Here is a 13,359-nt window from a genome sequence, read left to right as displayed (position 1 = left end):
GGACAAACCCAACCTGGACTATGCCCTTCTCCCCATCATCATACCTCTACCTGCCACACAGTCTCGTTAGCCGTTAAGCTAATGTTAAGGCTTCATGCGAAGTGGTCTGGGGACCTCTGCTCAGGATCAGTCTCCCTCGCACCTCATATAAAGAAATGAAGACCCAAATCAAAGAAATGAAGACCCAAATCAAAGAAATGAAGACCCAAATCAAAGAAATGAAGACCCAAATCAAAGAAATGAAGACCCAAATCAAAGAAATGAAGACCCAAATCAAAGAAATGAAGACCCAAATCAAAGAAATGAAGACCCAAATCAAAGAAATGAAGACCCAAATCAAAGAAATGAAGACCCAAATCAAACCAGCAGAGCCCTCCAGCAGCTCAAACATCTCAGCTATACAACAACGGCCGTATCCTTACTCTTATGACCCTTCAGTCTTACTATTCTTATTTTGGCCTCATAACCAGTATGTAAGTGGTCTCTAACCTAAATATTTTATCCTACACGGAGCCCTGCAGGATAGGAAAACACCTCTATCACAAATGGAGGATCACGGCAGCTTTGCACATCCAAGGGCACAGACTGGAGCTCAGTGCTCCCTGCAACCAGGGGCTCCTTATCCCTTCAAGATTTCACACCTTCAGCACACATCTGCCACACCGTGGCACCAGAATACAAATGATTTCCCTCCAAACGACAACAACAGGTCAGGAGGTTTCATTTCTCTTTGTGTTGGACCTAAAATAGCCATTTTAGGAAGAAATCTAACTAGGCCCATGTCATTCCTAATGACAACACCCAACCACATCTCCACTAATACCATTACTCTGTATGCTGGGTATTCCCATCCTCCAAAATACAGCAATTTCCTTCTCTGACATAACGAGCAAGCAAACAGGTTATTACACATTAAAATGCTCACCCCCCCCCCACCCACACACACACTTTTGGGAGCATTTGAGGCTTTTGATTGACCTTCTGGTCTTGGTTGTTTCACGGACACCCCTGCGCATACAGACAGGGGCACATCTCACTACTGAGCATCCCCCCCACTGCAGCCCCTGCAACTCTTCCCAATCCCTGCAGGATTTTTCCACCCTTGCAAAGCAGCAAGCTGTTTGGGATGGAGAAAGGCACGCTTCATTTACAAATGAGATGTCCTTCACTTATAAATGAGAACCTTGGAGAAGTCAAAAAGCTGCAGGGCAGGCACCTTGAGACCACGGAAAAACAAAACCCAGTTGGCAGGAGACTTCTACCAACTGGTCGGAGACCTTAGATCTGGCTGAACCAGCAAGCTGCCCCAAATCCAGTCTTTTATTATGTTCTGCTTTACACCCCAACGCTCGAAAAGGTGCTTCAGCTGGATGCACAACTGCAACGTAGACGACAAGCCACCAGCATCCCCCAGGCCCTCTCCCACCCCACACTGTGGTCTTCGCCCACCTGTGAGATGTGGGACTGTGTCTTCTCGCTCTCGCCATCCCCCTCCGTTTTATCTGTCAGTAGCCCCTGGACCTGATACTCCAGGACATAGCTGTCGATGAAACGCTCCAGCTCTTCAATCTCCTGAGAGCGGCTGCTCCCTGCCTCCGAGGAGGCTGATGCCACCGACGAGTTCTCCATCCCTTCAGAAGAGACACCGAGAACGGAGGGGGCCTGAGAAAGTAAAATAAAATAAATATTAAAAAAAAAAAAAAAGGCAAGAAATTATTTCCCAGTAATTACAGAAAGGTTAAAAAAAAAAAAAAAACAAAACAGTAGCCAAAGCCTATCAGTTACCACAGCAGGATACTTTTGCTGTACATCCAATAACACTTATAATAATCCTCAGTGGTTACATTGAGAGTTTCCACGTGTGCACAAAACAACAACAAAAAAATAATCCCATTTCTCTAATATTCCTACATCTAAGGACAACAACAGACATTTTGCTTATCCTCCTTCTTAAAACCCAACCTACTGAAAGCCTCCAGACACATGCACAAGAGAAAACCTAAATTAAAATACTTAAATTAAAATGCCCAAGGCATTAGCTGGGCTGGATAAGGGTGATAAGCTGGGGATGATGAACAGAGGTGTGAGGAAGACGACGATAACTGGAAAGCTTCTCTAGGGCAGCATCAGTAAATAATGCTGAGTCAACGGCGTGACTGTAAACGCTCCAGCGAAGAGGTTTGCAAGTGGAGGTGAAACAGAGATCACACCAGAATTTATTTTTAAAACCTCTCCGTGTTAAAAATGTATTAGAAATGAGCAGAAAATGGAAAAAAAAAAAAACCTGCAAAACAACAAAGCATGTTCTTCATCAACCAGTCAGCTGCCAACCACAGAGGAAACAATGCTCTCTCTCCAGCTGAGATCCAAGCCAGCACAGCCCCGAGCTCTTGTCACAGCAAAGGTTTTACCTCCATGGAGGCACCAGCCCACGTTCATCTCGACCAGATATGGGTCCTTCTTCTCCCAAACCCAGCCCTGCTCTGCCAGACCACCAAACGCTGTGGATCCACGGTTTTGCTAGCTGCAGCAACATGAACGGGTCCTTTCCCGACTCTGAGGGGACAGCGCTTCCAGGGGGATAAAATCCTTGCCCACCTCACCAGCTAGCTACCGTGAGCTCTGCAGGACAACGGCTCTATAGCGGCTTCATGATGCTTTTAAGATAAGTGGTTTATATTCTGTATACAGGTTTTGAACACCATCTTACTGGTTAAAGTCCAAATACAAAGCAGAGGAGAAAGAGAAGGCTGCGCAAATGGAAACAGATGTATACACCAATTAAGTTATTGGCTTTAAGGCTTGATTCAGCTACTCAAGCGTCCCAACAGCCTTGGTTATCCCTCCCTCCAGTTTCTGCTCCAGAAGCACAGCCATCTCCTCAATATGTATATGTAGATTATGGCTAACAGAATAAGAAGCCATTATCCAGGGGCTTACATTGCAAACCCTATTAGGATAGTCTTGTTTAGGGCACACAGATCATCAAGGAATTAAGTGTTCTGCAGCAAAATAAAGCCAGATCCCTCTACATCCCCAGCCCCTCTCCAAAGCCAACACGTGAGAATTGGATACACCACCCCACATGTACCTCTTCAACCAACGCGAGAGACTGAAGTCAAACCACTTTCACCTCCTCTGATCCATATAGTGAATTAACAGCCTTAGCAAATCCTGCAGTTGTCCCTTAACCAGGGAATGAACACATAAGGATGTCAACAGCTGACATCCAGATCATCTGAAGATGCACATCTAATGAAGAAAAGCTGATGAAACCTCAAATGCAGCATGGCTAGCAAGGGCAGCTCTAATGATGTTCAGATGGATTCTCCTGTGATCACTAGGTGCACCTACCCAGCGCATCCATCCCAGATAACACAGCCCTTTGAAAGTTGGCCAACATTGTTTTCCAGCAACAGGCAGGACATGCCCTTCATGTCACTGAAACGCCATCTTCTCTGGCCAAGAACAGGGCAGCTCCACAAACCATACCATCACCAGGGACAGAAATGAAAGGTACGCTCCACAGGCAAGCAAAAGGCACAGAGAGGACCTCCTGTGGTCTCCTGAGATGGAAACAGCACCAGGAGACCTTCATTCACCCTGATGAAAGTGGCGATGGATACTTCTTCAAAGACTCAGGTTTACAAGGCTCTCAAAGCCCAGGTTGGAGCAAGGAGCCACAGCTCGTACATCTAACAGTGGCTGCACATTGCACGGTCAACACAAGAGCTTCCAGTCCATGAGGACCACGCATCCGGTCATGCAAGCAAGGACAGGTACAGTTTGTTCTGAGGAGGGGACTGCCACCATCCAACCACCCTCTCACGTGGTCCTCTCCCCTGCCCGCACCTGGGGTTCCTGGGGGCACAGAGTGGGCAGCAGGAACCATTCCAGCTGCAAACACCTGCAGATGACGCGCTCTTCAAACCCCACACTTCAGCACACGTCGCTGGGTTTCCTGCGAGGTCTCTCCTCAAGGTACTGACCCAAGCAGGAGCCACTTGGTTGGCAAACATGGGCTGAACCCACAGCAGCAAGAAGGACAAGGAGAGCCATCAAAACTAAGCATTTTCCATGTAACATAAAACCTCTGGGACTCATTGCTGTGGGAGATGGGACCACTCTAGGGGGTAAACACCCTTTCTTTGGCCATCAGTTAAGTGCTGGCTTCGAGTTCAGCCCAAGCTCCACATCCCTCATCCAGAGAAGCTGGGGTGAGTGATGGGGAGGGGGCTCAGCATCCCTATTGTCCCCCAGCCAACCACTGCAGAGGGAGCTTGGACCAACCCCTCTCCTCCTTCCTATCTCTCCATGGCTGAACACCACTCACATTTAAAAGAAAAGAAACCATCAACTCCTGTACCTGGGAGGGTGTGTTTGCACATGAATTCAGCTCTGGACCACGGTCTTGTGGTAAGACTCATACTCCTCCTTTCCTGCAGTTGGGAGGGAGAAGACACGGGAGCTCCCACCACATTGCCAAGACTTCATCCCTCACCCTCTCCTTCACCGGGAACTGGTATTTACAGTCTGTTTTGAGACAAGTATAAAATTACCAAGCAAATCTGGAGTGAGTCACATGCCATCCGGAAGCGAAGGAGAGAAAAAAAAAAAAAAAAAAAAAAAAATCTGTTCCCAACTCCTGAACTATTTCTCATCTGTCACTTCTGAACAATTGCGGCTTCATTTGGAAACTGCTGAGAACGAGCAGTTCTGGCCTAAGGATTTCATCTGCTCAAGGAATTATTCCCAAATGTGCCCAGACTGTCAAAAAGGCTCATTATGTAGATCAATATCACACATTAACTCCTGAACAAAAATCATGTGGTGTATTAAAAAGGAGAAAGAAAAAAAAATAGACAAGAAAAAAAAAAAAAAAGGAGCCCCCAGAGAACATGGAGCCCTAGAAGAGGGCATGCTTCTCCCCTCTTAGCTAATTAGCGCCAATTACGAAATGGAAAACACCAATTATTAAACAGAAAGTGCTAAAGAAAGAGCTGGGAGAATAGGTGGCTGCAAGGAGTCCTGGAGGGCACAACGTCATGGGGAGGTGACCGCATGAGGTAGGGGACAGCTGATACAGGTGGCATCACTTGGGATGGAGCAAGTCAGAGGGTATCCTCCATCCCCTGGGGCCACACAACACAAACCCAAAGTTTTTCTGCCTATTTTATTTTATTTTTAAGGTGGTACTGGAGGAAATCAAGCCCAGGGCACTGCCCTGGAGATACCCTCCCTTGAACACCCATGATAACGCATAAACCAGAGCAAGGGCTAACACGTGACTCCAATTTTGGGGAGCTCACCACCACACCCAAGCAGCATTTTGCTGATTAGCAAACAGGAGAGACGGTGGACTGAAAGTGAATGGGTTTGTCAGAAGTCACCAGGTCCAGCAAATGAGCACAAAGCACGTATTTGAGATATTTCGGGATCTCTAGTAGGAAACTCTAAACCCAACTCATCTTGCAGTACCTCCACCTCTCTCTAAAGGAAACCAGAACTTAGCAGGAAGAAAACTCCCCTACGTTTAAGGGTGATGAGTTACCACATACACCTCAGATAAGATCATCATTGTACGAAAAGATCCCTAGAGCAGATGTCCAGGCATGGACAGCGAGTTGGCTGACAATTAACCCTTATAATAAGATAAAAGGCTAACAAGTCACGGTCTGTAATCTTCTTGATATGCTTAGTCTGCACAGAGTCGGTGTGAATCACGTAATGACACAGAGACCGGCCACCTGACGTGGACATCCCAACATGACGGAGGCATATCTGCAGTAGCCCCAGCACAGCCATCACCCAACACATGGCATCAATAGAGGCTCAACAAGCAGAACATCTTGACTTTGTGGCATCTCCTATGACTCCCCACTAGAAACCAGCTCCGCATTTTCTGAATTTGTCCTTTGGATTCCCCTTCTGACCACTCTCTCTTCCTATATTGGGGTTCATGGTTAAGACCACATGTGCCTAATCACCAGAGCAGTGGGGTAATACCCAAACTTGATGCTGACCCTGCTTCGAACAAGTGATTGGACTAGAGACCTCGTGAGGTCTTCTCCAACCTGAATGGTTTTACAACTCCATGAGATGATGTTCAAGCACTTCGTCGCTTAAGAAAGCCTCCTCTGTTCTCTCAGCCTACTTTCCATACTTCATTCTGGGCAGTCTCACCCATTTTAGATGAGTCTTTCCCAGTTATCATGCAAGTGCCCATCTCCCAGCCCACTGAGAGATGTCCCAAAGCTCCGATGGTCACCATTCTCTAGAAGCTTTTTTAAGGCAGGGCTTTTTCAGCTGTTACCCATTGATTTCTGGGCTCTACCTAATTCTACCAAGTGTGGGATGCACGTATATAAAACGTGCTTGACAAAACAAAACCAAGACAATAACAGGTTTATAGAGGCCCATTTTTTGGGTCCTGCAAGCTCGTTCCTGGTTCAAGCAGCCTGGCCCTTCAAGAGGGACAGATTTTAGAGCACAGATGATGGTCGCACGTCGGGAAGGGAAGTAGCCACCTAGATCCAGAGCAATCCAAGTCCACCTGCAAAGGTTTACTCTACACATTAATGCTAAATCTTCTCTCCCTTTCCAAAGTTAACCCTCTCCACCAGGAAGGCAGCACGGGCTGCATGATCTCCTGCTCTTCTTGGAGCCACATGTCAGGAAACCTCTGTGCCTGGAGCAGGTTTCCCATCTCAACTCTCCCTCAAAATATGTACAAACAAGAGGTTTTCAAACAAAAACCCACACCCACATTACCGGCTGCCCAGTCTGGAGACATTCCAAACCCACCCGGACACTGTCCTGTGCAACCTGCTGTAGGTGACCCTGCTCTGGTGGGGGGGTTGGACTAGATGATCTCCAGAGGTCCCTTCCAACCCTGATCATTCTGTGATTTGAGCATCAAAGCAGTTGATGCCTTCGTAAACTGAGAAAACACATGTTTTTGAGAGCTCTTCAGGGAGTGGCGATCCCTTGGATCCATATTGGCATAGCACCTACCACCAAGGATTCCCAGACCCCAGATATGCTCCTTAATGATAATTAAGAAAGATCAATCTCAAGCCTATATTTTATTTCCTGCTCCCCCCTCCTCTCCCTACTTTGTCAAAGCACTAAGTCTATAAGTTTTGGGGGTCTGAAAATTACTTTCCAAACCTGTCCTACAAAGCCCGTGCTGTGGTCATTACCATGACCATAAAACATGGATCCACCAGCAGAAAAACTCAAGACATGTGCAAACTGCTTATTAGAACTTAGTAACTATCAGCATTACCATAATGTATAATTATTATTAATAGCTGTTATATTAAAGAGTGATCTAAATGGAGTTCTTGCTTTAGCAAGATTATACAGTTTATGGCAATTATACAGTTTTACCCTTAATCAGCAAATAAACAAAACAAAAAAAAGAACAAGCCTTTTTTATGACATGTGTGCATTCATCCAGTAGACGAAGAGTGGAAGCAGCACCCACACAACAGACCAGACCACACTGATGGCTCAGGGTGGCAAGCCCCATCTCCAATAGGTGCTTGCCCTGAACTTGAGGAACCAAGCGGTGAGTCTGATAGCTGAAGAGCAAAAATGGTGAGGAAAACAGTTTGGACTAGATAGGTGGGACGCAACAGCACATGGGAGCCTGCAAACAAAATGATGTAAGAAAAGGAAGGTGGGTCCACAGTGAGAAGACGACAGACACACAGGGATGGGAATGCATTTCCATCAGCTCACTGTGGCCCAGGTGAGAAGACCTCACACGTACATCCTCCCCCAGGGTAGATGTTCTAGCCACCCTCTCTCCAGAACACTGGAACAAAGCTTCTTCAAAACTTGGACCAGAGCAGCTTGGTCATGCCGAGGCAGCACCACAGGGCAGCGACACACAGCACTTCCACTGGGGTGAGACCTACCTGTGCCCCAGCCATCCCAAGAGAGCAGGGACTCCAGCCCCATATAAACATCATTCCCTGAAGTGAGGAGTGGAGTCTTTTCGTCCAAAACACGTTGACATAGCAACGCTGTCAGCAAGACTGTTGCCCATGAAGAGAACTTCCTAAAATAATTCTTGGTCCAACTCTGCAAGGCAATTCAACATCCCAACCCACCATTAAACCAACAACTGCACACCTTCTCGTTCCTATGCAAGGTCCAACCTGGTCAGGCATCAGCAAAGGAAACAAAATAAAGAGGTTGTTGTTGCCATGTTTTTGCTTCCATTGGATGGATGCCGAAAGCCTAAAATGCTTTCTCGCATTTGAAGGTTTCTTTGTTTCTTTGAAGGTTGTGGCCTTCAAAGACAAGAGAACTAGGAAAACCGTGCTATCCCATGCACCCACACAGCAAAAGCTGGAAATGGATTTACCCCCCAACTACACTGCCAGGCGCTAAAACTCAATGCCAACATCTAGGTAAGATGATTGGTAAAGATCTCTAAAATAGAGTTCAGGCAGTGTTAGCATCAGACTTCTCCAGATTTAGGCACCTGTATCAAAGTTCAATTACCAAAAGGTCAGAAGGCCACCAAATCCCAGTAAATGGCAAGTGCCCAGCCCATCTTTCCAACCACCTGGGCTCTGCTGTTCAGACATGGGTTTAAATGACTCATTTAAGGCATCCCAGTTGGAGAATCACAGCATCACAGAATTATAGGGGTTGGAAGGGACCTCTGGATATCATCTAGTCCAACCCCCCTGCCAGAGCAGGGTCACCTACAGCAGGTTGCACAGGATGGCGTCCGGGCAGGTTTGGAATGGCTCCAGAGGGGGAGACTCTCCCACCTCTCTGGGCAGCCTCTGCCAGTGCTCTGCCACCCTCAAACAAAAGAAGTTCCTCCTTGTGTCTAGATGGAACTTCCTATGTTCAAGTTTGTGCCCATTACGTCTTGTCCTATCACTGGGCACCACTGAAAAAAGACTGGTCCCATCCCCCCGGCACCCTCCCTTTAAGGATTTAGAAGCATTGATAAGATCCCCCCTCAGTCTTCTCTTCTCCAGACTAAAAAGCCCCAGGTCCCTCAGCCTTTCCTCATAAGAGAGATGTTCTAATCCCCTCATCATCTTTGTAGCCTTTTGCTGGACTCTCTCCAGCAGTTCCCTGTCCTTCTTGAACCGGGGAGCCCACAACTGGACACAGCGCTCCAGATGTGGCCTCACCAGGGCAGAGTAGAGGGGGAGGATGACCTCCCTCGACCTGCTGGCCACACTCTTCCTGATGCCCCCCAGGATGCCATTGGCCTTCTTGGCCACCAGGGCACATTGCTGGCTCATGGGCATCCTGTTGTCCACCAGGACTCCCAGGTCCCTTTCCACAGAGCTGCTCTCCAGCAGGTCAGCCCCAAACCTGTACTGGTGCATGGGGTTATTCCTCCCCAGGTGCAGCACCCTACACTTGCCCTTGTTGAACTTCATAAGGTTCCTCTCTGCCCAACTCTCCAGCCTGTCCAGGTCACGCTGAACAGCAGCACAGCCTTCTGGCATGTCAGTCACCCCTCCCAGTCTTGTGTCATCAGCATGTCTCTTCCTCACTTATCCTCCAGTTAAACACTGAAAAAGTTCCCATGCAAATCCTCTGTTCCTCCACAATTCCAACACAGGGCAGGAGGAATGCAGAGCAGCCTCTTTCTGCAGAAGGTTTATTCCCCAGAAATGCCATCGTAGGCCAGCTGCTGGAGAGGCAGGCTGTGACGGGCTCCAGAGCTACCCTGTCATATGGGATTTGTCATCCCGGGTTTTCCTAGGAACAGGAGATGCTTCCTATAAAAGGCAGCCGCGGTGTAAATTCTTTGCGTACCAATGCAGCCACCTCCTTCCAGAGTCTTCTGTGGTAAGACGTGCAGCATCCCTCACATGCTCACTCTCCCTGGGGAGTTCATAAACAAATTTTAAATACTGCTGTGATTCTGCAGGTCCATTTTCCTCTGAGACACCTGGAACATGAACCAAGAAGCATCCCTGCAGCCCACAGATTTATTTATCTGTGCCTGCATGGGATGATGGTAAAACCAAGCTGAAGAGATCCCAGCGCAGACACCACGTCCTGCCCCATAAGCAACCAACATCAATTTTCACTGTTCTTGCCAGCCCTCCAAAATCCACCCCATCGCTCTCCGCTTCCTACAGTGAAGACCTGTTGGACATCATCTCTCACTGAGATGTCACCCTCTTCTCCACAGGTCCTATCTGGGGCCGGGCAGAGAGGAACAGGACATGGTCAAACCCTCCACCATCACCTCCCTCACACTGCCTGCCCACTGTCTTCTCCAAGCCGGCCTTTCCGAAGCCACTGCTGAAACGCACGGGGAAGGAGGTCCCTTTAGCCCCAGACCCGAGAGGTGAGGAATGCTGTGACTGCACAGCCCAGCTGGTGCAGGACAACTCTCCTACTTCTCATGTACTTCTTATCAGTGCCTTCAGGTCAGGTGAAACTCTCTGCGTGCTTTAACTCTGCAAATAACCATCTGCCAGCTAACGTTCTGCCAGCAGTCCAGGCAGAAGGACCTTTGCCCGTCTGCATTTGGGGTTTGAACTCCTGCCTATCAGCATGGCCTCGGCCAGCGGGCCGCCGGCTCGCTTCCCAGCATCTCCTTTTAATGAGCTCCTCCAGCAGCAATATTTTCTCTCTCCTAATCCAGCCGATTTCCAACAACAAGTAATTAGCAATGTGTCTTTCTAAAGCGGCGAGAGCATCTCAGTGAATGAAAGGAGCGGTTTATCTTTATTGCCAGCGGCCAGCTTTCATATCCAGCGAACCGCAGGAACAGTTACTATGGAAAATGAAAGCAATCGAGATGAACCATGACTCCCTCCATCCAGGTATTACCGCGGCTCCACGAGCACAGATGAAGCATCACGTGTCTGGTTTGGAATTGCTACTCCATAGCCGCTATTTTTCCATATGCCAAAACATCAAGTGCAGCAATATAAATTATTATATCCTGGATGTGATCCTTTTCTAATTAAAATGTAAACACCTTTGAAAACCACATCGAGCGACTGCTGCTGGCAACTAGCCTTGGGCTTTTCAGATACTGATGCATCCACGGCTGGCTGAGCATTTTATATATGTCATCATCCTTCCAGTCTCAGGTCTGGTTTCTGGTACCTGGTGATGCAGAAAAGCCCAAGTGACAGGACAGGAGCCGAACAGCTGCCACGTTGCAGTGCCATCCACGAGCCTGGCATGCCACAAAGCGGGCGAACGCCACAGCACATCAAAACAGAGCTATTAAAATAAACACAGAAATAAATAGGGGGAAAAAAAAAAAAAACCAAAACAAAACAAAGGAGAGAGGAGAGAGCCAGGAGACAACCAAGCGCAAGAGGCCACAGAATCCAACCCAAAGTAGCCACCTTGACACATTGACGCAGCAAGGAAGGGAGAGAATTAACCAGAAATCCCTTATTCTCAGCCAGACAATAATTTATTATGTAGCTTGCTTCACTGCAATAAGGAATTTTTTGTGGTTGGGAGGGATTTGTCTGTTTTAAAAAAAAAAACAAACAAAAAACCAAAAAAAAAACAAAAGCACACAAAACAAAGCCTCGTCACCTTTAGAAACACAAAGTCTTTTTGTGTGTCAAATCTGTGCACGCGGTTGGAGCGGTTTCCCACCAGATGGGCTTCCTTGCCTGGTGGGCAAGATGTTACCTGTGGCTTGTGAAGGATGTCGCCACAAAAAAGAAAGGAAAAACCAGCATGCAGCTAATAAAACCACTGTCTCAGCTCCAGGAGGTGAATGGATGTGGGCTTATGGCCCTTCTGATGGACGTCAGTCCCACCCTGCGGTGGGATGCTCTGCTACGTGGGATGCCAGAGCAGAGGGTCCACTGGAGCATCATTCTGGCTGCAGCACAACAGCAAGACATGTTCCTCGTCCCCTGATTTTTTTTATACAAATTCGGTCCATGGAAATACATCAGCATTTCTAGAAATAAAACCTGAAACAGGTCATAAAAAACCCGCAACCACCAATCCCCGAATCAAGAACAGCCTGAGTTTTATAACCTCTCTCTACATCGGCTGCTACTAAAAACTGTGGCTTAAGTCAGACTTAATCCCTTTTCACATTCCCCCGCTTCTACTAAAAGCTAAAGGAACAAGAACCCACGTTACACCTTATCCTTGTTATTTTTCACCTTTCCAAAGGAAGCCTCACGAAATAAAAATATTTGAAGAAACAGCAAAAAAAAAAAAAAATATGCAGATTTCACATATGCTCTGCAATCTCCTCTTCGGAGCTGCACTGCTTCTCCTCCGAGAGCAGGAATTATGCGAGAAGACACGAACGAAGGATGCTCTCCTGCCAGGAGAGCTTGCACACATACACCATGCACGCACGTGTGCCCTCCTATGCAGCGGGTAGCAATCCTCAGGCAACCAACGCGTGTATTTTGCCCAGCTCCTCTGCAATCCCGGGGGATGAGCCATGATCCCATGGAAGCAGCAGCCAGGGTGCAAAAGTCCCTGTGCAGGCAGGGCTCTGCAGGCAAAGCGCACAGCCCGCGTCCTAAATAAAAGCATTCTAACAACCAGCTGATCCATACACTTTGCAATTGCACGTTTCGACGGCGTGCTCGCATGCCGGCGCTGGATGCCGCGTACCCTCTTTTACAAATAACCGAAGGGAAAGCATTATCAGAAAGTAAATCTTTTCTTTCCGGGCACCCAGGCAAAATAATGGGCACTTGGGCTATGAAAAGCCCTGTAATCCTAAAAGACACAGCCAACTTTAAGTTGAGATGTCAACCCACTGAAGTAATCCATCCCGCAGGTCGCTGTCGGCGGAGAGGGATGGGGCGGGAGCAGCATCCCCCGGTCAGCAGCAGGGCAGGCACGGAGGGCGTTTAATCCCTATTAAACCATGCCCGTAGTTTGCTGGCAAAGAGCATTTTTGCATCCGTACGCTGGCTTTTAGCGGCATTCAGAGGACATACCTTGGCCACCAGCCAAAACGCCGGGGCTGCCACTCTGGATGGATGGAGGGGATTTTACGCTAGGAGGAGCCAGCTGGTCCTCTCCTCCTGGGAATCACAGAATCATAGTCCGGGTTGGAAGGGACCTTTAAAGGCCACCTAGTCCAATCCCCCTGCCATGAGCAGGGACATCTTCAACTCAATTAGGCTGCTCAGAGCCCCGTCCAACCTGGCCTTGAACACCTCCAGGGATGGGGCATCTACCACCTTTGTGGGCAACCTGGGCCAGTGTCTCACCACCCTCAGTGTAAACAATTTCTTCCTTCTATCTAGTCTGAACCTCCATTCTTTTAGTTTAAAACCATTACCCCACGTCCTATCGCAACAGGCCCTGCTAAAAAGTTTGTCCCCATCTTTGCTGTAGGCCCCCTTT

The 13,359-nt window shown here is 48.0% G+C and overlaps 1 protein-coding gene across 1 annotated transcript in view; it reads right to left on the bottom strand.

Moving 5' to 3' along the window:
• The window catches only part of CTIF (cap binding complex dependent translation initiation factor), a 152,368-nt gene that overhangs the window by 120,572 nt on the left and 18,437 nt on the right, over positions 1-13,359 (bottom strand). The window contains exon 2 of the mRNA XM_082497404.1: positions 1,450-1,662. Coding sequence (XP_082353530.1) covers positions 1,450-1,629 — 180 coding nt within the window. The 5' untranslated portion in view covers positions 1,630-1,662. The remainder of the gene's footprint in view (positions 1-1,449; positions 1,663-13,359) is intronic.

This window comes from Vanellus vanellus (assembly GCF_965231255.1).
Source record: "Vanellus vanellus genome assembly, chromosome: Z".
Taxonomy (NCBI): Eukaryota; Metazoa; Chordata; class Aves; order Charadriiformes; family Charadriidae; genus Vanellus; species Vanellus vanellus.
The sequence above is the reverse complement of the archived record's forward strand: the minus strand, read 5'-3'. Positions and strand labels throughout refer to the sequence as shown.